The following is a 26,227-nucleotide window of genomic DNA, read 5'->3' as shown; positions in this document are numbered from 1 at the left end:
CTTTGATGTCTTCCTTGGTCTGCCAGTATGTTTGCCTTTAACAAACTTCCCATGTTGTTTGTATTCGGTCCAGATTTTAGACGCAGCTGACTGGGAACAACCAACATCTTTTGCAACATTGAGTGATGATTTACCTTCTTTTAAGAGTTTGATAATCCTCTCCTTTTTTCAATTGACATCTCTCATGTTGGAGCCATGATTCATGTCAGTCCACTTAGTGCAACAGCCCTCCAAGGTGTGATCACTCCTTTTTAGATGCAGACTAAAGAGCAAATCTAATTTGATGCAGGTGTTAGTTTTGGAAATGAAAATTTACAGGGTGATTCCATCATTTTTTCCTCAGAATTGAGTGATTCCATCATTTTTGCCCTCTGCTTGGTCTGAAAAAATTACCTTTACTGAGTACCACATTTTTTATCTTGATTTCTTTTAGTGTTTCTTAAAGCCCTAAAGTTGCCATTTGAAATGACTTTAGTTTTGTGCCGTGTCTTTGATCTGCTTTTTTTCAACAACATTAAACAACTGAATGAACATCCTCCGAGCCCCGTGATTCCATAATTTTTGCCAGGGGTTGTAGATGAGGGCCAGAAAGAGAATGTGCTCTAGTGGATGGAAAGCACTGCATCAAGTGGCCTCTTCTCCTCTTCCTCCACCTCAACATCACACACAGTACAGTACTCAGAGGTGACACCCCAATTACCCTTGCTTCCCCCCACGTCACAACTCTCCAACCACCTAACTGACTGTAGCGAACCACAGATGGGCAAGTTTGAAGAACTGTTCACAAATTCTATACCATGGGCATCAGAGGTCGGCTCAAAAGATCCACAGATTCATGAGGAGGAAAGCATCTGTACTGATGGCCAAAATTTTTTATGTTGCATCCAGGGCAAGATGAAGTAGGGTCCGAGCAGAATCCTGACCCTCTTCACCAGACGTTAACCCCAGTAGGGGTAGTTGATCCTGATGAGATTCAGATACCTGAGGCACACCCAGACTGTACTGTGCTGTCAGGGCAGAAAGAGGAGGAGGGTGACTTTCAGGGTGAGGAATAGGAGAACAGAGAGAATGATGATGAGGTCGTAGATCCCACTTGGTGTTAACCTAGAGGCACGCAGCTGAATAGCTCATCTGAAGAGGTGGAGGGTGAGGGATTTGAGGTTACGTTGTGGCCTACCGCACGGACACTGAGTGATGCAACCACTGCATTCTCAGCCACAACTGTGGCTGTGGCCAGCAGTGGTCATGGGTCTGCAGCTCAGAGGGGCGGCGAGGGTTGCCTAGCCTTGGCCTTGTTTGAGACCGCAAAGGATGAGTCAACTCACGTTATCTGCCAACTTTGCAAAAATAGACTCTGTAGAGGTAAAAATTGCAATAATTTGACTACTACATGCATGAACTGTCACATGCGCAATCAAAACTGAAATGCGGACCAGTGGGCCTCACCAACCATCGGCTGCCCCATCAACCGCATCTGCTGCTTCTCCCTCCTTCGTCATCATGCCAAGTGTTATCACACAGGTCTCTGGCAGCAGAACCTCGACTTGTTTATCTACTCCAGTCAACCTAAATGAGAGCATATCAACTGTAATGGAAGTGGACATTCCAGCGGCTTTTGCTTCACCGAGCACACCACATCTTTCTCAATCCACCGTAACATCTCCACCTGCATCTCACTCACGGCCCAGCAGTTTGTCCTGTTCACCCGACCCCACCCACTCTCAGCACTGCAGCTAGCCCTCGGTCCCACAGTTGTGACTGATTGTTTCATCCTACACATGACAAAGCTAAGAGGTTAAACTCCACCATCTCCAATCTGCTGGCCACAGAAATTCTGCCTTTCTGCCTGGTGGATACAGACAGTTTCCGAAAGCTGATGGCCATCGCAGTCCAGGGGCGTTACATATTGCTGATTGGGCACTGGGTGACTCTGGTGGCTGTGGGGGCAGGCAGGGAAGGGGCTGTTCCACAAGTCTTGGAATCCCCAAGGATTGCGGGACAAACTTTTGTATCGAACACTTCCTACACTGCTTCTGCCTTCTCCACCTCCTCTAGGGCCTCCACCTGCACCCTCAACCTCTGCCTTAATGAGACACGCGTTCCAACAGTGCAGAGCAAATCTCCACCACCTCCTTACTGCGCAGCCATGGCTCACCGCAATCAGACAGTCTTAAAATGAATATGTCTTAGAGACTGCAGTCACACGGGTGAAGAGTTGTGGACAGCTATCCAGGCTGAGTTTCAGCAATGGCTGTCTCCATTGAATCTGGAGCCAGAGAAGGCCGTGTTTGATAATGGTGCGAACCTGCTGGCGGCCCTACACCGGGGCAACCTCACACATGTGCCTTGCATGGCTCATGTCCTCAATCTGGTGGTACAGCAATTTCTCCACCACTTTCCTGGCCTGGATACGCTTCTGCAAAAAGCAAGGTTGCTGTGTGCTTGCTTCCACTGATTGCAGCCCCAGGTCATCTAGTGAAATTGATGCCACTTTGGTAGTGTCTGGCCCTAATTTTTGAAATGTGGAGACTCCTGATTGGGTCTCCATCTGCTGGGTTGGCTGTAGTGGAAGGGGTGTCAGTGGCCCATTATACTAGTTCTACTCTGGTAAAATTGATGCCACTTTGGTGGTGTCTGCCCCTATTGTTTGGAAATTTGGAGACTCCAAGTTGGGTCTCATTCTTGTGTGTTGCCTGTAGCAGTAGGGCTCCCAAACAGGCAGGCCTTCACTTACTTTCAGTCAACTACCTTTGTTACTATCTTTAAATTTTTGTACCAATAGTACTTTATGAAACTGATGTTTGTGCCACCTGAGTGTGGCTAAACAGAAAAGCAGCTTGAGCTGTTGCATGTGGTATCGGGGCTCCCAGCAGAGAAGGCATACACTGATCCCTCACCCACTTTGTCTTAATTTGAACTTAAATTCAAAGCTGTAAATGTTGGCCCAGACCCTGATACCTCATGCATGGCCCATGGCTAACTGCTGCTGCGCCATTATAAAATTTGTACTGTGGGTTAATTGCTTAATTTCCTGGTGTCTGCCCCTGATTTGATCTGTTTTGGCAGCTTTTGGGCCCCTTTGAAGGTGTTGTGTATGCGTTTGGTTTTTGCCTCCCGTTGAATCCAATGAGATTTGGATATGTTTGATGAATTGCTCAGAGAACATCAGGAAGTTTGCCGATCTGAAACGAATCAAACCTTGAGAGGTTTGCTCATCTCTAGTGATATTGAGCCTCAACAGGTTCCCGTAGGACTGTTTTATAAATGTCAAAGAATTTGGAATAATTGAGAATTTGGCTTTTGTCATATTAATTAGAGCTATTTTAGAGTTGATTAGAGCTATTTTACTGGAAGCCTTAAAAAATACCATGTTTTTTTCATATATCAATAGCATGTGTAAAAATTAGAAACTTTGTAATATATCTTATCAAAGAAATCTGCTTTTTTTCTCTTTCTGAACTGATCTTTTATTCTCAATAATCTCAGTTCACAGGTAAAATCTGTCTTCAGTGAATACAGACTTTCACAAAGACTTCTATGGAGAGGTTATGGGAGAGAAGGGGGGAGGAGCTAAAGGTAGACACCAACATTGTACTGCAAGTTCTCCTAAAATAACAGTTACACTTTAAAGGGAACCCGTCACATCCTAGTTGCTATGTACACTGCCCCCATAGCGTTATTAGTGATGCAATCTGAATCTGAGAATCACACCCCTATGACTGAATACGAGCAGGTAAGACAAAGTACAGTACAGACCAAAAGTTTGGACACACCTTCTCATTTAATGATTTTTCTGTATTTTCATGACTTTGAAAATTGTACATTCACACTGAAGGCATCAAAACTATGAATTAACACATGTGGAATTATATACTTAACAAAAAAGTGTGAAACAACTGAAAATATGTCTTATATTCTAGGTTCTTCAAAGTAGCCACCTTTTGCTTTGATGACTGCTTTGCACACTCTAGGCATTTTCTTGATGAGCTTCAAGCGGTAGTTACCGGAAATAGTTTCACTTCACTGGTGTGCCCTGTCAGGTTTAATAAGTGGGATTTCTTGCCTTATAAATGGGGTTGGGACCATCAGTTTTGTTGTGCAGAAGTCAGGTGGATACACAGCTGATAGTCCTACTGAATAGACTGTTAGAATTTGTATTATGGCAAGAAAAAAGCAGCTATGTAAAGAAAAACGAGTGGCCATCATTACTTTAAGAAATGAAGGTCAGTCAGTCTGAAAAATTGGGCAAACTTTGAAAGTGTCCCCAAGTGCAGTTGCAAAAACCATCAAGCGCTACAAAGAAACTAGCTCACATGAGGACCGCCCCAGGGAAGGAAGACCAAGAGTCTCCTCTTGTTCTGAGGATAAGATTATCCGAGTCACCAGCCTCAGAAATCGCAGGTTAACAGCAGCTCAGATTAGAGACCAGGTCAATGCCACAGAGTTCTAGCAGGAGACACATCTCTACAACAACTGTTAAGAGGAGACTTTGTGCAGCAGGCCTTCATGGTAAAATAGCTACTAGGAAACCACTGCTAAGGACAGGCAACAAGCAGAAGAGACTTGTTTGGGCTAAAGAACACAAGGAATGGACATTTGACCTGTGGAAATCTGTGCTTTGGTCTGATGAGTCCAAATTTGAGATCTTTGGTTCCAACCACAGTATCTTTGTGCGATGCAGAAAAGGTGAACAGATGGACTCTACATGCCTAGTTCCCACCGTGAAGCATGGAGGAGAAGGTGTGATGGTGTGGGGGTGCTTTGCTGGTGACACTGTTGGGGATTTATTCAAAATTGAAGGCATACTGAACCAGCATGGCTACCACAGCATCTTGCAGCGGCATGCTATTCCATCCAGTTTGCGTTTCGTTGGACCATCATTTATTTTTCAACAGGACAATGACCCCAAACACACCTCCAGGCTGTGTAAGAGCTATTTGACAAAGAAGAAGAGTGATGGGATGATACGTCAGATGTCCTGGCCTCCACAGTCACCAGACCTGAACCCAATCGAGATGGTTTGGGGTGAGCTGGACCGCAGAGTGAAGGCAAAAGGGTCAACAAGTGCTAAGCATCTCTGGGAACTCCTTCAAGATTGTTGGAAGACCATTTCCGGTGACTACCTCTTGAAGCTCATCAAGAGAATGCCAAGAGTGTGCAAAGCAGTCATCAAAGCAAAAGGTGGCTACTTTGAAGAACCTAGAATATAAGACATATTTTCAGTTGTTTCACACTTTTTTGTTAAGTATATAATTCCACATGTGTTAATTCATAGTTTTGATGCCTTCAGTGTGAATGTACAATTTTCAAAGTCATGAAGAATCTTTAAATGAGAAGGTGTGTCCAAACTTTTGGTCTGTACTGTATATAAAATGTTATAAAATCATTACACTAACACCGATTTTCATGAAAACAGCTTGTTAGTGATGCACATTGCATCACTAACAAACCATTGGGGGCAGTGTACATAGCAACTAAGACGTGACAGGTTCCCTTTAAGTCATCCTGTAAAAATCACTTTGGTACATGTTTAAAAAATGTCTTTAGTTATTTCTGTTTTTCTATATTTTTGAAAGGGCTGGCTAATGTTAGCCTTGTATATGTGTTGCACAGAGTATAGTGGTGTAAATTAACATTTTCCAAATTCACTTCAATGATCTGTTTTAGGATAAGAGGCCATTTCTGACCTGAAGAAAGAAGTGGATCCTCTGGAAACAAAATATACTGATGCACATTTGGTAAATGTACACCAAAATGAAAACGATTGTATTTTGAAGATTTACTGCCGACTTAATGTGCATAACTTGTTTTTTTCGCAAAATTGTTTCTAGGTAATGTTTATATGAATTATTTAAAAACTCATCAGAAATAGTCTGAGAATGTAATGTGCTAAACTAACAGGCAGTGGCAGAAAAAGGGTTGTGTTATATATATATATATATACAGTAACGTCTAAGTATCTATAATTCTGGTGAATGTGATTATGATATTGGTACTAACTGTAAAAAATCCACAACATAGCAGGACTTCTCCTGCACTGAACACATGGACAGACTTAAGGTGTCAGAGTATAAGCATGGAGAACACTTAGTACTAGAAGAGGAGTCCATGAAAATAGATTACACAGCCTGCCTTCATTAATCCATGGAGCTATTATGTTTCATGGTTCCTGAAATTGCTCATTCAGTTTTGTAAGTGCTACAAGATCACTTTTTAGTATTCTATGAAAGTATCTTTGTATTTTATCAGTAGATTACAGTTTTTACATACATTATAAACAGTTCTGTTTTATAATTTTAGACATGAATAATTAGATTTATTTTACCTGGGAAAGTTGTAGGAAGACCTGTGAAATTAAAAAAATGACAATTTAGATTGGAAATGATTTAAAATTTATTTCCTCAAACTCATATTTCTTCTGTTACCATTTGTCTTCTTATATATTTATACTTCTGGAAAACAGAAGGGTATCACCAATAATGAGACAGAACTACAATGAGACCAAGAAGGATTTCTCACCTAAAAATCACCTGAAGTAATGTCTGCAGTCAGTTAATATATTTTGAATATTGTGGAGCATTTTCATAATCTAACTAATAATGAGAAAGAGCTCCAACAAGACCAAGAAGGATTAGCCTACATAATCTAACATAAAGATCTCCTGCAGACATGCAGTTATTATATTTTGAATATTGGGGAGCATTTTCATAAAACTTAAATGTGAATCCATTACAATGTTTTAAAGGATGGTCATAAAACTCAATTTTGCAGCAACTGATTAGAAGATTTTCCTATCAAACAGTCTGCGAAAAATGTTTTTCCATGTTCTCATAAATTGTAATTGGCGAGGTTTGGTCTGAGACTCGGATCTAAATTGGACATATTTCCGTAATTTTTTATGGACCACTCAGTCCACGAGACTACATGGACATTTGAACTACCCTTCTTGGAAGAAGTGGAGAATAAAACAAAAGCCTAAAAATGAAAAATATTCAGGTCCTTAATAGGTTAACCCCTTCATGACATGGTCATTTTCAGTTTTTTCATTTTAATTTTTTCCTCCCCTTCTTCCAAGACCCAGAATTTTTTTTATTTTTCTGTAAATATAGCCGTATGAGGGCTTGTTTTTTTGTGAGACAAGTTGTACTTTTGAATGTCACCAATCATTCTACCGCATAGTGTACTGGAAAAAAATTCCAAGTAAGTGTGTTGAAATTGCAAAAAGTGTAATTTCACAATAGTATTTTGTTTTTTTTGTTTACTGTGTTCACTATGTGGTAAAACTGACCTGGCAATATGTTTCTCTAGGTCAATACGAGTATGCATATACCAAACATGTATAGTGTTTTTTATTTAAGTGGTGAAAAAAAATGTGGAAATTTGTAAAAAAAAAAAAAAAAGTTTTGCTTTTATTGCCATTTTCGAGACTCTTAACATTTTCATTTTTCACGTTATGATGCTGTGTGAGAGCTTATTTTTTGCACCCTGAGCGGACATATTTACTGATACCATTTTTGGGAGATACGATGTTTTGATCACCTTTTATTGCATTTTATTGCAAAGTTGTGGTGACCAAAAAATTTTGGAGTCCACTTCAAACGCATGAACTGTTTACATCATATATCATGAAGCAATTAAAAGGTGTTATTGCTTTGACAGTGGTGACATCATGTCAAAAGTGCTGCAGTCAATCACTGAGCTCAGTGGCTCAAATTATGCAACCAGCATGGATGACTGAGCTCAGTGATTGGCCTCACTGCTGCAGTAGATCAATAGAGACTGAGGTAGCAGGATGGTAGTGCTGAACCTGGGGTGGGTAAGTAAAGCTCAATTTGTTATATTACATATCACTGAGCCTGGGGCAAAAAAAGTAGCAGAAAGGGGATGACCCGCTTAAATTTATGCCTGCTGGAAACTCCAGCAGTCATCGGAACATGTAGGAAAAACGGACAGTGTTCATTGTTTTTACAGAAGAAATTTAGCAAGGCAGAGCAAAGTATGCCTGCGCAGGAGTGCAATTGGGGGATAGGGCTTGCTATGTTGTGCTAAGCAGAGGGGAATGGGGACCTGAAAAAGAGGCCTTAAAAGGTGGTGGCCATAGTTTATATTGGGAAAACCTGGTGACAGGTTCCCTTTAATTAAAAAGGAACAACCCCTTTAATAAGGATAGCAAGAATTTCACAGTTCAGTCTCTTCAATTTATTTTTGTATTTTTTTTGTAGGTATTCAGTAATACGGCATACTTTTATCATATTGTAATACTAACCATAAATTGATGAAAACACTGCGAGAAAGCCACTGAGATGTTCAACGGAGTCACTTATGAACTCAATGCTCAAGATGTTAGAAGATGAATAGAATGTGTAGAGCAAATCGTTTCCATTACAAAGTTTTGCTATTTCAGGAGAAAACTGAGGAATCCCATCATATATAGTCACCCAGTCATAGAAACAACGTGGATGAGGTTCGACACTGTGAAAATAAAAGAAAAAAACGGCTACAAGCAGATTCTAACAGAAAGTGAAGCACATTAAAAGGAGTTTAAAAAATAAATGGCTTCCAGGCTGCATGGTTTGTCCACAGACTATGCATGAACCCATAGTTCACCTTTAAATTTATCAAGGTAGTTTTATACTAAAAGAGCTTAACTCTGAATGGACACTATATGCTTTTTTTCTTAGATTATATATATAAATTGTGCCTTGTGAATACTGTTATAGATTATTGGCCAGTGTATGTTTAGCGGTCAAACTACATACAAGCAAATATTAACTTCTCATTTGATTGCATCTTTAAATGTAGACATTAAACTTATTGTTTGTTGGAAATGATCATGATAGCAGTAACAATAGTTTTATCAAATACGAAGAGAGACTTAGACATGGAAATTCTTATGCACAGATTTCTTGAATAAAATGAGCAGATATTGCCGAGCAGCAGCTCACAACAGCAGCAACAGAAGAGCAACATAGTGTTTTTGGAAAGAAAGAAGCAAAGGTAATTAAGTATATTACAAAAATGCATAACTTTGCAATGCCTGGAAGATAAATCAAATAAAAATAGTTTAGTTTCTCTTTATGTACAGACCTACAGTATGCCATCTCTGGCAGGCTATTATTCCCCTAGTGATGTTAAAGTTCACTTTTCCTCAATTTAATAAACTATAACACAAACATTTAAATTGAGTCTACTATGATTCCTATGACTTTTTGAATTAACTTTAGTAGTCATCCTCAATGTGAAGACATTAAATGAGTTTTCCTATCAAGGAAAATAAAATCACATCATTAGCATATGCCATCACTTTTTCATCTTTAGTTTTCAAATTGCCAAGACCGCCCACACTTTTTTTTGAATAAAGAGCTCAGCACATTGGCTTAGATCTGTGGCCTCATTCACAGGACAACACTCTTGCATTTAACTAAATCGATTTTTTAAGGTACCACATTGCTCAACCAGTTATGCAGCCTTTTCAATCTAAAAATCAGTGGGAAACCAGATTTCTGCCACTTGGAAATCCTTGATAAGAAAGTGATGGCATATACTAGTGATTTTTTTCAATGGATTATCTCAATAAAATAATTATTTATTTATTTTCCCCCTTAAGACATATGGGTGTTATAGAAGGATGATGTCTCTTTATGAACATAAGAGGCGAGACACTTTATAGTTGATCAGTCATTTGATTGATCCCTTCCAATGAAAATGTTTGGTTTTATGCAACATCTATGGTAGTAAGTACTAGTAACATATGATCTCTATTCAACTGGTACATTGTTTAAAATGAAAGTAGGAGTCATATATATAATACATCAACATTTTCATGATTTGCTATTATTTCTGTCTTGGACAACAGTAACAAGTATTTAAATCATTATTCTGTTTGTAACTTCAATGGTTTATAAAAACACAAAATAAAATGAAAAGAAAATTACTTACTCAAAATGAACAAATGTAAGGCTTATGTAGTAGTTTGTTGGTGCATGTATTTCCCAAATACAGTGACTATTTGCAGGATAAGAGTTTGGATACAATGGACTTGCTATGTTCCCATTCATTTCGGTCAGTTGACCACCACAGTTTGTGTATGAAACTAAAACAAATTAAGAATTGGTCACTGCAAATTCTTTGCATGATGATAATAAAAGAAAAATAATATATTTAACATACCTGTAGTCAACTGGCCTAAGGAATTGGTAAGATAAAAATGAAAACTCATGTTAATAGCTGTATTTACAATAGTCTTAATATTACTTTCCATTAGTATAATGCTGTATAATAATGCTTGTATATTCATTTTAAACATTGTAATCTAAAAAGGAGTTTTAAATGGCACGATGCAGTGGGGAAAATAAGTATTTGATACACTGCTGATTTTGCAAGTTTTCCCATCTACCAAGAATAGAGAGGTTTGTAACTTTTATTATAGGTACACTTCAACTGTGAGAGAATCTAAAAAAATGCAGAAAATCACATTGTATGATTTTTATATAATTAATTTGCATTTTATTGCATGAAATAAGTATTTGATACAATAGAATAACAGAACTTAATATGTAGCACAAAAACCTATGTTTGCAATTATAGAGGTCAGAAGTTTCCTGTAGTTCTTGACCAAGTTTGCACACACTGCAGCAGGGATTTTGGCCCACTCCACCATACAGATCTTCTCCAGATCATTCAGGTTTTGGGGCAGTCGCTGGGCAACATTGAGTTTCAGCTCCCTCCAAAGATTTTCTATTGGGTTCAGGTATGGAGACTGGCTAGGCCACTCCAGGACCTTGAAGTTCTTCTTATGGAGCCACTCCTTGGTTGCCCTGGCTGTGCGTTTCGTGTCATTGTCATGATGGAAGGCCCAGCCGCGACCCATCTTCAATGCTCTTATGCAGGGAAGGAGATATATGACTCCATCAATCCTCCCTTAAATACGGTGCAGACATCCTGTCACTTTTTCAGAAAAGCACCCCCAAAGTATAATGTTTCCCCCCCATTATTCACCTGCGTCTCCTGCAGGATTTTAATGCATGACAGCGTAGTGTGTTACTAACAGTAATGTTTGAGACTGTGGTCCCAGTTCTCTTCAAGTCATTGACAAGGTCCTCCCATGTAGTTCTGGGCTGATTCCTGACCTTTCTCAGAATCATCCTTATCCCACTAGGCGAGAACTTGCATGGAGCCCCAGACTGAGGGAGATTGACAATCATGTTGTGTTTCTTCCATTTTATAATAATTGTGCCAACAGTCGTTGCCTTCTCACCAAGCTGCTTGCCTATTGTCCTGTAGCCCTTGTGCAGGTCTACAATTATTTCCCTGGTGTGCTTAGACAGCTCTTTGGTCCTGGCCATGGTGGAGTGTTATTGATTGAGTGTGTGAACAGGTGTGTTTTAAACAGATAACAAATTTAAACAGGTGCAATTAATACAGGCAATGAGTGTAGATTAGGAAGACTTTTTAAAGAAAAACTAACAGGTCTGTGAGAGACAGAATTCTTGTTGGTTGATAGGTGATCAAATACTTATTTCATGCAATAAAATGCAATTTAATTATTTAAAAATCATACAATGTGATTTTCTATTTTTTTATTTTTAGATTCTGTCTCTCACAGTTGAAGTGTCCCTACTATAAAAAATACAAACCTCTCCGTTCTTTGTAGGAGGGAAAACTTGCAAAATTGACAGTGTATCAAATACTTATTTTCCCCAATGTATGTGATAGTTGAGCCTCACACACAGAGGGCAGCTGTGATGGAAAGACATCAATTCATGACACGTTTTAGTGAAGAGAAGGCTGTGCTGTGCATGTATCAGCACTTAACAAAAATCTGCGCTCCAGCCTCCTGTGGTTTAGGTCCATGTACCATGCTGCCATTGCCTGCACTCTGAACTTATGTCAGTATCCCAACTCCAGCAGAGAGTAAGTTTGATATGGCTGAATGTGTTTTTACTGTTCCACAATAATAACTAAAAATTGTAATATAGAACAGATTGTCAATGCTTGACTTACTCATGTGGGCGTGGACAAGAAGACAGAGTATCAAAAGGAAGAAAAGAGTGTGTGAGTGGTAAACAAGTGGAGGAGATGCTGACCGGTTGTGGACATCGTGCAAGCAAAGTAAAGTGAGTTTCAATTTATTTATTTTTTCCGTGTCAAACAGGGCATATAAGGACTTGCATGAGAACATTAGTATTATAAAAAGCCACAAAAGGGGTTTTTACTATTTGAAAACAAATTTATTTTTTATATATTTTACTTACATAGTGTACACATCATATTCCACAGCACTTTACAGATATTATGACTAGTGTTGAGCAAATTTAGTCGGCTTTTCAAATTCGGGTTTGTGTTCGGGGTTCCGGCGCGAACAAGCCGGAACCCCAAACACGAACCCGAATTTGAAATGTCGAACAAATTCGCTCAACACGAATTATGATCACTGTCCCCATGGGAACTCACAATCCAAATTCACTATCAGTATATCTTTAGAGTGTGGGAGGAAACTGAGTAAACTAGAATATCCAAAGTATCGCAAACACGGAGAGAACATACAAACTCCCTGCAAATGTTGCACTTGATGGAATTTGAATCCAGGACCCTAGAGCTGCAAAGCACCATGCTTCCCATATAGGGAAATAGTACTATATATAAATATATATGCACTGTTCAAAAAAATAAAGGGAACACTTAAACAACAGAATATAACTCCAAGTGAATCAAACTTCTGTGAAATCAAATTGTCCACTTAGGAAGAAACACTGATTGACAATCAATTTCACATGCTATTGTGCAAATGGAATAGACAATAGATTGAAATTATTGGCAATTATCAAGACAACCTCAATAAAGGAGTGGTTCTGCAGGTGGGGACCACAGACCACATCTCAATACCAATGCTTTCTGGCTGATGTTTTGGTCACTTTTGAATGTTGGTTGTGCTTTCACACTCGTGGTTGCATGAGACGGACTCTACAACCCACAGAAGTTGCTCAGGTAGTGCAGCTCATCCAGGATGGCACATTAATGCGAGCTAGGGCAAGAAGGTTTGCTGTGTCTGTCAGTGTAGTGTCCAGAGGCTGGAGGCGCTACCAGGAGAGAGGCCAGTACACCAGGAGACGTGGTGGGGGCCATAGGAGGGCAACAATGCAGCAGTAGGACCGCTACCTCTGCCTTTGTGCAAGGAGGAGCACTGCCAGAGCCCTGCAAAATGACCTCCAGCAAGCCACAAATGTGCATGTGTCTGCACAAATGGATAGAAACCGACTCCATGAGGGTGGTATGAGGGCCCGACGTCCACAGATGGGGTTGTGCTCACAGCCCAACACCGTGCAGGATGCTTGGCATTTGCCACAGAACACCAGAATTGGCAAAGTCGCCACTGGCACCCTGTGCTCTTCACAGATGAAAGCAGGTTCACACTGAGCACATGTGACAGACATGACAGAGTCTGGAGACACTGTGGAGAGCGATCTGCTGCCTGCAACATCCTTCAGGATGACCAGTTTGGCAGTGGGTCAATAATGGTGTGGGGTGGCATTTCTTTGGATGGAAGCACAGCCCTCCATGTGCTCGACAGAGGTAGCTTGACTGCAATTAGGTACCGAGATGAGATCCTCAGACCCCTTGTGAGACCATATGCTGGTGCAGTTGGCCCTAGGTTCCTCCTAATGCAGGACAATGCCAGACCTCATGTGGCTGGAGTTTGTCAGCAATTCCTGCAAGATGAAGGCATTGAAGCTATGGACTGGCCCGCCCCTTCCCCAGACCTGAATCCGATTGAGCACATCTGGGACATCATGTCTCGCTCCATTCACCAACGTCATTTTGCACCACAGACTGTCCAGGAGTTGGCGGATGCTTCAGTCCAGGTCTGGGAGGAGATCCCACAGGAGACCATCCGCAACCTCTTCAGGAGCATGCCCAGGCATTGTAGGGAGGTCATACAGGTACATGGAGGCCACACACAATACTGAGCCTCATTTTGACTTGTTTTAAGGACATTACATCAGTTCGATCAGCCTGTAGTGTGTTTTTCAACTTTAATTTTGGGGGTGACTCCAAATCCAGGCCTCCATTGGTTAATAAATTTGATTTCCATTGATGATTTTTGTGTTATTTTGTCAGCACATTCAACTTTGTACAGAACAAAGTATTCAATGAGAATATTTCATTCATTCAGATCTAGGATGTGTTATTTGAATGTTCCCTTTACTTTTTTGAGCAGCGTATATATATGTAAAGATATTCAGTGCCTTAAAGTATTCATATCCTATTAACTTTTCCACATTGTTTTTTGCTTGGATGCTATGTGATATACCAACACAAAGTAGATAGCAAGTAATTGTGAAGTGTAAAGAAAACACATGGTTTTCTAAATATTTTAAAAATATAAATCTGAATAATCTGACGTGGATTTCTATTCAGCCCCCTGTAGTTTGATACCCCTAAATAAAATCACGAGTGACCAATTGCTTCCAGACATTGCATAATTAGTAAACTGAATACAACTGTATGTTATTTATTCTCAGTATAACTACAGGTTTTCTGTGAAGGCCTCAAAGGATTGTTTGAGGACATTAGGGATCAAACAGCAAAATCAAGGAACACACCAGACAGGTCAGGAATAAAGTTGTGGAGAAAAGTAAAGCAGGGTTAGATTTAAAAAAAAAATAACCCAAGGTCTAACATCTCACGGAGCAGAATCCATTATTCAAAAATAGAAGGAGTATAGGAGAACTGCAAACCTACCAAGATATGGCAATCCACCTAAATTGACATCCCAGGCAAGGAGAGCACTAAGCGAGCAAAAGGTCCATGATCACTCTAGAAGAGCTGCAGAGATAAACAGCACAGGAGGATCATTTGTCCACAGGACAACTATTAGCCATATATTCCACAAATCTGGCCTTTATAGAACAGTGGCAAGAAGTCATTTTTTAAAGCAAGTCAGTCCAGTTGCCGCAGAGGTAATGCATCTTATCCAGAGGTGTGGTACCCCACTCTCAGGAAAGGAGGGAGCACTACCTGGGACCCAAACACTCACATCCAACACTACACCACTCCTGAGGGAGGGTCCAGATAGCTCCTAAGGGAGAGCACAGACTCTGTCCTTGTCTGGAAGGTGGAACTAAGTAGATGAGGTGGGTGAAAGAAGTAGTTTAGGGGAGCACTGAAAGAAGAGTATAAAAAGAAGGGTAGAAACATCTAGAAGGGGCCATTCCTGGTTCCAGTCCTTGGAGCAGGAGTTCAGTGAGTGAGGACCATGGAGGAGAGGGGCCCAGTCAGAGAGGCCCAGTAGGAGAGTGAGGAGAGAAGACCGGAGCAGTGAGGAGGGCTCCAGAGAGGGAGAGGATCCTAGGGGGATGGGAAGTGCAGAGTCCACCCGTTCACCCGAGTTCACACTGACCGTGAAGGGATCAGGCCGCAGTAGCGGACCGGCTCCAGACTAGTGGAGGACTGCAACATTCAGCTAGCAAACGGGAGGTTGCGGTATCTTCATGTGCCGTAGCCAAAATCCACACACATTAGCTGAAAAAGTGGCCTTATAGGACAAAAGGGACAGACAGGACGTTGCCCAACAAGGCCAGCGGCCACTAGCTCGGGACACTGTGTGTGAGGCGCAGGGCAGGAGGGTGAGAGCCAAAGCAGAGAGATGACCCAGGAAGGTACACAAGAAGGAGGGGTCCTGATCAAGTGCACCCAAGTTATGAGAGTTATCAAACATGGTGGTATTGGCAGCATCATGATGTGTGGATGCTTTTCTTTCTCAGGGACAGGGAAGCTAGTCAGAGTTGATTAGAAGATGGATGGAGCTAAATACAGGGCAGTCCTGGAGGAAAACCAGTTAGAGGCTTAAAAAGACTTGACACTAGGGCATAGGTTCACCCTAAACATACTGCCAGAGCTGCAATGGAATGGTTTAAATCAAAACATATTCATGTGCTTGAATGGCCCTGTCAAAATCCAGACCTCAATCCCACTGAGAATCTGTGCCAAGACTTGAAATTTGCTGTTCACAGACGATCACCATCCAATCTCACTGAGCTAGAGTTAGTTTGCAAAAAAGAATGAGCAAAGAATTTTAGCCTCTATTTGTGCAAAGTTGGTACAGACATACCCCAAAAGACTGTAGCAGTAATTGTAGTTAAAGATGAATCAACAAATCATTGACTCAGGGTGGACTGAATACAAATGCACATCACAATATTTTAAAATATTTAGAAAGCCATTTAACATTTCCTTTACACTTCCCAAATACTTGCTACTTTGTGTTGATATATCACATAAAATCCCAATAAAATGCATTGTGAGTGTGGTGTTAAAGGATTTATCCGGTCCAAATTGATAATGAATCCCCCCAGCGCACGCAGTGTGTACTGTGGGGATTCGTCGGTTTCAGACCCAGGACAGGAGACTTTGTATGTGTTATAAATACTCCTGGCCAGTGGGCGTGGACTCGCTTCCATACACTTGTATGGAACAAGGCAGCATCCTCTAGTCGGCCACGACAACTGGCCGGCCGCCTCACTAGACTGGGTGCGGCCTTGCTCAATACAAGTGTATGGAGTGAGTCCACGCCCACTGGATGGGAGTATGTATAACACATACATACCCTCCAGTCCTGGGTCTGAAACCGGCAAATCACCGCAGCGTGCAGTACGAAGACTTGGGGGATTCATAAGTTTGCATTCACACACAGTGAAAGCAGACTTATCGATTTGGACTGGATAACCCCTTTAAAAAATGTGGAATAGTTTCAAAGCACTATAAATATACATATATAGATATATATATATCTATATTTATCGATAGATAGATAGATAGATAGATAGATAGATAGATAGATAGATAGATAGATAGATAGATAGATAGATAGATAGATAGATAGATATACACACTCTACTTAGCATTACAATTGCATCACCAAGAAAGAAAAGTCTGGAATTATGAAAATCACAGGATTGATAGACATGCTAAAGACAATTGCAAAGGGAGCAGCCAACAGCGATAATGATGATGATAATGATGATTTGCATGACCAAGTACTTTCAAAATGGCAGGATATTCCTCAAACAACCAGTAATAACTTAATAGCATGGCAAGATGTGTAAGTGCTAGTTCTTCATTTCATACTCAGTACTAAATAAATTAAGATGTTTTAAAAATCTTGTTTTAATTTGAATGTTATTAAAAGGAAACTGTCACCATAAAGTTGCAGTCCAATCTGCAAGTACCATGTTATAGAGCAGGGGGAGCTGAGTAGATTAATGTACAGTGGTGGCCAAAAGTATTGGCACCCCTGCAATTCTGTCAGATAATACTCAGTTTCTTCCTGAAAATGATTGCAATCACAAATTATTTGGTATTATTATCTTCATTTAATTTGCTTGCAAGGAAAAAACACAAAAGAGAATGAAGCAAAAATCAAATCATTGATCATTTCACACAAAACTCCAAAAATGGGCCAGACAAAAGTATTGGCACCCTCAGCCTAATACTTGGTTGCACAACCTTTAGCCAAAATAACTGCGAACAACCGCTTCCAGTAACCATCAATGAGTTTCTTACAATGCTCTGCTGGAATTGTAGACCATTCTTCTTTGGCAAACTGCTCCAGGTCCCTGATATTTGAAGGGTGCCTTCTCCAAACTGCCATTTTGAGATCTCTCCACAGGTGTTCTATGGGATTCAGGTCTGGACTCATTGCTGGCCACCTTAGAAGTCTCCAGTGCTTTCTCTCAAACCATTTTATAGTGCTTTTGGAAGTGTGTTTTGGGTCATTGTCCTGCTGGAAGCCCCATGACCTCTGAGGGAAGACCCAGCTTTCTCACACTAGGCCCTACATTATGCTGCAAAATTTGTTGGTAGTCTTCAGACTTCATAATGCCATGCACACGGTCAAGCAGTCCAGTGCCAGAGGCAGCAAAGCAACCCCAAAACATCAGGGAACCTCCGCCATGTTTGACTGTAGGGACCGTGTTCTTTTCTTTGAATGCCTCTTTTTTTTTCCTGTACACTCCATGTTGATGCTTTTTCCCAAAAACCTCTACTTTTGTCTCATCTGACCAGAGAACATTCTTCCAAAACATTTTAGGCTTTCTCAGGTAAGTTTTGGCAAATTCAAGCCTGGCTTTTTTATGTCTCGGGGTAAGAAGTGGGGTCTTCCTGGGTATCCTACCATACAGTCCCTTTTCATTCAGACGCCGACGGATAGTACAGGTTGACACTGTTGTACCCTCGGACTGCAGGGCAGCTTGAACTTGTTTGGATGTTAGTCGAGGTTCTTTATCGACCATCCGCACAATTTTGCATTGAAATCTCTCGTCAATTTTTCTTTTCCGTCCACATCTAGGTAGGTTAGCCACAGTGCCATGGGCTTTGAACTTCTTGATGACACTGCGCACGGAAGACACAGGAACATTCAGGTCTTTGGAGATTGACTTGTAGCCTTGAGATTGCTCATGCTTCCTCACAATTTGGTTTCTCAAGTCCTCAGACAGTTCTTTGGTCTTCTTTCTTTTCTCCATGCTCAATGTGGTACACACAAGGACACAGGGCACAGGTTGAGTCAACTTTAATCCATGTTAACTGGCTGCAAGTGTGATTTAGTTATTGCCAACACCTGTTAGGTGCCACAGGTAAGTTACAGGTGCTGTTAATTACACGAATTAGAGAAGCATCACATGATATTTCAATCAGTGCCAATACTTTTGTCCACCCCCTTTTTTAGGTTTGGTGTGGAATTGCATCCAATTTGTCTTTAGGACAATTCTTTTTGTGTTTTTTCATTGAAGACAAATTAAATGAAGATAATAATACCAAAGAATTTGTGATTGCAATCATTTTCAGGAAGAAACTGAGTATTATCTGACAGAATTGCAGGGGTGCCAATACTTTTGGGGTGGGTGTATTTCAAGAAGTAAAAAATGAGCAATGGCAGTTTTGCATTTAAATACGCTTCCTCTGGCCCATCCAACATAAAGAAGGCTATTAAATTTCCTTAAAAAAGCTTATTATTATTATTTTTTTTTCTAAGCACTACTAATTTTTCGGGTGCTGTACATTTCATACATATTACATATATAAAATAAAGTAAACAAACAAACAAACAGACATACTGGTACAGAGAGGGAAAAAGACTGGTACAATCTAAAGGATAATGGAGAAGAATACAGGAGTGCCGCAGCTCCAGTGATAATGGGGTGGCAGCGGGATTGTTGCAGGTTGTAGACCTTCTTGAGGAGATGAGTATTCAGGCTACATCGAAAAATACAAATATGGAAGACAATTGGATGTGCTGAGGAACTGAATTCCATAGTATGTAGGGATGCTCGGGAAACATCATGGACATGATTGGGTGAGGAATTTATTAGAGCGGAGAAAAAAAGGAGGTCTAGTGAAGAACGGAGATTATGTGTAGGGAAGTATCAGAAGATTAGCTTGGAGATGCATAGAGGAGACTGGTTATGACAGCCTTGTAAATCATTGTTAGTAGTTTAAACTGTATTTGCAGGGGAATTGGAAGCCAGTGAAGGCATTGGAAAAGAGGAAATGGGGAATAATAGCAAGGGTAGAGGTGGAATAATCAGGCAGAAGATTAAGGATAAGGATAGACTAGAGAGGTGCGAGAGTGTTAACAGGGAGGCCACAAAGGAAGATACTTGCAGAAGTTGAAGCGGGAGATGATGAGGGCATGTACTAACATTTTAATAGATTCAGGGTTGTGGAAAGCACAAATTCTGAAAATATTTTTGAGCTGGAGGTGACAGGAGGGGAAAAAGCTTGGATGTGTACTTTCAAGTACAGGGTAAACTCAAAGGTTACACACAAGTAGTGGACTTGTGATACAGGGGAAAGTGTAATGTCATTTATTGTGATAGCTCAGGTAGAGAGGTAGGGTGAGATGGGGGAAAGATTATGACTTTGGTTTTGTCCACACTGAGTTTTAGAAAACACAATGAGAAGGAGGATAAGTCTTATAGAAACTCTGGAATTCTGGATAGCAGAAGAGGTAGAGGTAGATTTGTGTGTCATCAGCATATAAGTGGTACTGGAAGCCAAGCTATTTCCCAGGCCAAAGGTATAGATGTAAAAAAGTAGGGGTCCCAGGACGGATCCTTGAGAGACACCCAGAGAGAGTGAGTGAGATGAGGAGGTAGTATGGGAATGGGAAACTCTAAATGTGAGGTATGAGGAGATCCATGAGTGGTAGTGGTGGTAGAGAAGCCAAATTAAAGGTTGTCAAAGAGTGTGTTGGATGAAAGTTAGGAGGAAAGTTTAATGTGGACATGCTGTTCAAGGACTTTGGAGGCAAATGGGAGTAGTGATATGGGGGCGATAGCTGGATGTAGAGGTTGTCTTCTTCAGGATATGCATGATGATTACAAGGGAAGACACCAGAGATTAATGATAGATTGAGGAGATGGGTTAGGGTTGAAATAAGCATGATGGGAAATTTGGGGATGAGGTGGGAGATGATAGTTTAAAGAACAGAAGTGGTGAGGTATGACTTGGAGAGAGAATTAGCAAGTTTTTCTTCAGTGATGATGGAAAAAGAGGTTACGGTGGAAAGATGTTGGTCTTTTATGCAGAGGGATTGAACAATAAAGCTTTGTTTGATGTGGTTAGTCGTGTTTTTGAAGTCTGAGGCCAAGTTTTTTGCAGAAATGAGAGAGGTCAGAGAGGGCAATCGTGGACAGCATAGACAATTAAAAGTGTTGAATAAATGTTTGTTCCTATGTGATTGAGAACATATGAGAGATGTGAAGTAGTCCTGTTTAGCAGAGGTGAGGACTGACTTGAATGTAGAAATTACTTGTTTGAATGTGGTAAAGTCTTACTGTTTTTTTCCAGCGCCTCTCTGCATCCCTGAATGCTTGTTGAAGCTATTTAGTGAGATTGGTGTGCCTTGGTTGTCTATTGATTAGTTGCCTTCTAACATGTACGAGAGGTTCCATAGTTTATGCAAATGTGGAATTATGAAAAACGTTGGCCCAGTCTGTGTCCTGGAGTAAAGATATGGTGGACAATGATAAAAGAGAGTTAGAGAGGGTGTGAACATCTAGGTGTGAGAGATTTCTAAAGGGGTGTGCAAAATGCTTGGTTTGGAAGGCAGCTGAAGAGAACAAGGATGAGAATGTAAGTAGGCAATGGTCAGATAAGGGTAGAGGTGAGATTATGAGGTGAGAGAGGGAACAGAGATGGGTGAAGATGACATCTAGAATATATTAGGTTTTATGGGTAGGACCAATGTGTGAAACCAAGCAAGTGATAAGAGTTTAGAGGCTGCTTACGGGTGGGTGTTTTTGGTGGTGTTATAATCACCTATGGTGACAATGGGAATGTCAGCAGAGAGAAAGTGTAGAAGCCACGTGGAGAAGCATCCTGTTGGAGGGTTCAGGGAGAGTGGATACAGCATAGTGCACTTCAAAATAAGAAATGGCAGGGGTAGGATTGGGTTCAAGATGCAGTTGTAGGACAGTAGAAGGTCAACTCCTCCACCATGTTTGTTGCCAGAGTGAGGAGTATTGATGAAGTGAAGGCCACCATAAAATGGTGCAGCAGGAGAGACTGCGTCAGATGGTATCAGCCATGGTTCTGTGAGGTCCAGGAAGGATAGATTTCAAGAAATAGAGGTCGTGAATGACATTCAGTTTATTACAGTTGGAACATGTGTTCCATAGTGTTTATAAAGAGTGAGTGGAGGAAGGACAAGCAGAGACCAGTAAATTGGTTTTAGGTTAGAGAGTTGCTGGGATTTCTAGTAGCTGGGGGGTGATGGGAAGGAGAAATATTAGCGGTGGAGGACCAGGATTATATATATTATCAGCAGTGAGGAGAAGCAGAGAGAGGGAGAGGAGGTGGGAGAAGAATGCATGGATTATTTTTTTTGTTTAAAAAGTAGGGATCCAATGTTTAGGAGCAGGTCTGCAATAGAGATCAGGTGAGGTAATAAGAGGGAAGGGGAAGGAGAGATAAATATTTGTCTTCAAGGTGTTGGGTTTTGGGAATTGGGGATAGCAAAGGAGAGTAAGGACCAGGCGAAAAATAACTGTGAGGGCATATGTAAGCATGCTGAAAGAGTGAAATTGTGGAATATTTTTTAAAAAATTGTATTAATTGGTTGATTGTGAAATCAGCTACATTTTAATAAGAAGCAGACACTAAAATTAGCTGATCATATGCATCTGAATTCTGTAATCATCTGTGATCAGCAGTTTTTGTTAGAGTAAGACACAAACAGCCACATATTTACACTTTTGTGAATGATGGTTTATGTAATGAATAGATGAGCTGGATCCACCAGCTGCTTACTTTTTATAAATTAATATTGTCACCTGTGTCTTACCTGGGGTAGTGGTGTGGACGGTGTTTTCTGTTGCAGGTTCAACTGTTAAATGAGAGTCTAAAAAAAAATAATGTTTAATCAATCAACAAAAATTATAGATATTGATACATTAAATTTCAGTAAATACAGTGAGACAAATGTTGCGGAATCTTTAATTGCAATTAGGAAATTGCAATTCCCTGGTAGTTTGCAGTGATGCCACCACATGTATGCGGTTTGTATACTTGGAGTCACATGTTGACTAAACTTGTTCCACTTCTCTCAAAAAAAGTTAATTGAGAGAAGCCAGATCAGTATACTTAGCATGTGACCACAAGCATGCAAACCACATACATGTAGTCAAATCACTGCCAATTAACGTGAGGAATACCAGGGAAATTGTAGCAGCATGCGCACATCTCTGTTACCATTCGTCAAATTTTTATCTTAATGATAGAGCTCCATTTTTCACATCTGACATGTGTCACTTTATAACTCTGGCATGCTTCAACATATCCAAATGATTCTGAGAATGTTTTTTTTTCTGATATAATGTACCATATATACTCGAGTATAAACAGAGTTTTTAAGCACACTTTTTGTGCTGAAAAAGCCCCCCTCGGCTTATACTCGGGCATATACCTGAGTATATGGCAATTCCATTGGTGGATAGTGGTGGGGGGAGTTGCGGCGGTGGAGGGGGGGTTGTGGCGGCGGCAGAGGAGCGGGATGCGGCATCGGAGGAGTGGGCACACCCATTAGCCCCTGCTGAAGCTACCACGTGTACCCACTGCTAGAGAGAAATGAATATTCCCTCTTCTCCACGCCCATGGGGGTGGAGAAGAGGGAATATTCCTTTCTCTTTAGTAGCGGGCATGCAGGAGTGCTGAGCAGCGGCTCCTGCTGACAGTTCTACTAAAGACAATGCATATTCACTCCTCTCCACGCCCATAGTCCTGGCGTGGAGAGGAGTGAATGTGCTAGCAGCAGCAGCTTACAATCAGTGTCTGAGTCAGCGCTGGACACAGCAGGACACAGCAGTGCTGGATAAGAGGTGAGGAAGGAAGGTGAGTATAAGTGTTTTTTTATGTGTGCAGTGATGAGGGGGCCAAACATACCAGGATTGGGGAATGATGGGGCCATACATACCAGGATTGGGGGGTGAGGGCGCCATACATACCAGGATTGAGGGGAGAGGAGGCCATGAATACCAGGATTGGGGGATGATGGGACTATGCATACCAGGATTGGGGGATGAGGGGTGCCATGCATACCAGGATTGGGGGGTGAGGAGGCCATGCATACCAGGTTTTGGGATGAGGAGGCCATGCATACCAGGATTGGGGATGAGGCCATGCATACCAGGATTTGGGTATGAGGGGGGCCATACATACCAGGATTGGGGGATGAGGGGGCAGTGCATACCAGGATTGGGGATGAGGGGGCCGTGCATACCAGGATTGGGGGATGAGGGGTGCCATGCATACCAGGATTGGGGGATGAGGGGTGCCATGCATATCAGGATTGGGGGGTGAGGGGGCCATACATACCAGGATTGGAGATGAGGGGACCATGCATACCAGGATTGGGGATGAGGGGGCAATGCATACCAGTATTGGGGATGAAGGGACCATGCATACCAGGATTGGGGATGAGGGGGCAATGCATACCAGGATGGGGAAATTTACAAGTAGCTGCTGCATTTCCCACTCTAGGCTTATACTCGAGTCAATAAGTTTTCCCAGTTTTTTTGTGGTAAAATTAGGTACCTCGGCTTATACTCGAGTATATACAGTACTTTATGTTAGCGATAAATTCAGGTTAATGTGTTTTGCAATTTTCTTAAAATATCTGAAATTTGATATAAAAAAAAAAAAAGTAACAATTTTCTAATTTGAATGCCTATATCTTTAAATCAGATAGTGGTACCAGACAAAATAGCTAGTAAATATAATTTCCCCTATGTCCACATTATGTCAGCATCATTTTTCAAGCATCTTTTTATTTTGTTAGAATGTTAGAATGGTTAAAATTTAGCGCCATTTTTTTTTCAACAAAATTTACAAATCCTATTTTTAAGGACCTATTCAGTTTTTAAATGACTACCAGAATTGATACTATTTTAAGCTGCTTTCAGGAAATTCGTTAACTTTTCAGGTGGTATACAGGAATTACGACAATGTGTAATTAAAAATAGCTTTTTCACACTAAAATATTGCCACAAATTTTTCATTTTAACAAGAAGCAATAAGAAAATGGACCCCAATATTTATTATGCAATTTCTCTGAAACTGTAAAATATCCCATATGTGGTCAAAAATGGTTGTTTAAGCACATGGAAGGGAACAGAAGAAAAGAAGCGCTATATAGTTTTAGGGGTGTCAATTTGGCTGGAATAGATGGGGGACACCATGTCGCATTTGCAGAGTCCCTGAGGTACCAAAACAGCAAAAAATAAACACAATTGATCCCACTGTGGAAACTAGATTCCACAAAGAATTCATCTGAGTGTGTGTTGACCATTTTGTACACATAAGTGCTTCAAAGAATTTTATAACATTTGGATATAAATATGAAAAAATATGTTTATTTTTCCAGTAAAATATTTAGTCCAAAGTTTGAATTTTTCACAAAGGGTAATTGTAGAAAACGGACCCCATAATTTTCTTACGCATTATATCCCAAATGTAGTGATGGCCAATATGTGGTAAAAAACGTAAGTTTGGGCACCTGGCAGGGCATAAAATGAAAAGAACGCAAATTTGGAGTGATTTTTGGAGTGCAAATTTGGCTGCAGTAGATTATGAATATTTGCATTTGCAGAGCTCCTGACATGCCAAAATAGCAGAAACCCCACAATATTGACCATATTTTAGAAACTAAACTCCTCAATAAATTATACAAGGTGTATGTTGAGCATTTTGAACACACAGGTGCATCACAGAACTTTATAACATTTAGATGTGAAAACCCCCAATTTTTTTTTCAGTAAAACTTTGTTTTAGCGCCAAATTTGTACTTTCAACAAGTAAATGGCATAAATAGATCCTATTTGTTTACATAATTTATACCAAACACAGTCATACCTCATACATGATCATAATGTATTTTTTTGGGGGGCAAATGGCAGAGCATAGAAAGCAAAGAGCGCTACTTGATTTTATGAGCTCAAATTTAGACATCATGTTGCATTTGCAGAGCCTCTGAAATGCCAAAAAAGCAGTAGCACCCACAAGTAACCCCATTTGCAAAGCTAACCCCCCCAAAGAATTAATGTAGGAGTGTGGAGAGCAGTTTTAATACACAAACTACATCACAGAATATTATAATATTAGGTTACGAAAAGAAAATTGAAGGTTTTTCCGCTAAAATATTATTTTAGTCTCAAAGTTTTAATTCACACCAAGGGTAATAGGAGCAATGAACGCCACAATTTGTTATGCATATTTTTACTAAATGTTGCAATACCCTATATATGGTTATACACTACTGTTTGAAGGGATCAGATGGGAAAGAGAACTATTTGGCTTTTAGAATGCAGATTTTGTTTGAATAGATTGTGAGTGCCACTAGCTGAGTCCCAGACGTGCCAGAATTGCAGAAACCCCCTACAAGTGACTACATTTTGGAACCTTTACTGTTCAAAGAATGGTATTTTGAACCTAAAGGTGCCTCACAGAATTTTATCACGTTTGGCCTTGAAAATGTAACATTTTAGTGGGAAAAACATAATTTTTTATTAGCTGTAATTTTTTTATTCACACAAAGAGTAAAAAATGAAAATGGCACGCAATTAATTGCTCAATATTTCCCCAATGTGATGATACTATAAATATTGTCGAAAACTAATGCTTGGCCACATGACAAGACTTAGAAGGCAAGAGCGCTATTTGGCTTTTAGACAAC

General features: G+C 40.5%; 1 protein-coding gene across 1 annotated transcript in view; it reads right to left on the bottom strand.

Annotated features, from left to right (window-relative positions):
• Positions 1-26,227, bottom strand: part of LOC141257186 (scavenger receptor cysteine-rich domain-containing protein DMBT1-like) — a 458,733-nt gene that overhangs the window by 306,561 nt on the left and 125,945 nt on the right. The window contains exons 7-11 of the mRNA XM_073671423.1: positions 22,343-22,399; positions 10,171-10,185; positions 9,940-10,093; positions 8,267-8,472; positions 6,326-6,346 (exon numbers count right to left, since the gene is read on the bottom strand). Of these exons, the coding sequence (XP_073527524.1) occupies positions 6,326-6,346; positions 8,267-8,472; positions 9,940-10,093; positions 10,171-10,185; positions 22,343-22,399 (453 nt within the window). The remainder of the gene's footprint in view (positions 1-6,325; positions 6,347-8,266; positions 8,473-9,939; positions 10,094-10,170; positions 10,186-22,342; positions 22,400-26,227) is intronic.

The sequence above is a fragment of the Phyllobates terribilis genome, unplaced genomic scaffold (genome assembly GCF_046119375.1).
Source record: "Phyllobates terribilis strain yellow unplaced genomic scaffold, ASM4611937v1 Scaffold_3__8_contigs__length_932513732, whole genome shotgun sequence".
NCBI lineage: Eukaryota > Metazoa > Chordata > Amphibia > Anura > Dendrobatidae > Phyllobates > Phyllobates terribilis.
The sequence above is the reverse complement of the archived record's forward strand: the minus strand, read 5'-3'. Positions and strand labels throughout refer to the sequence as shown.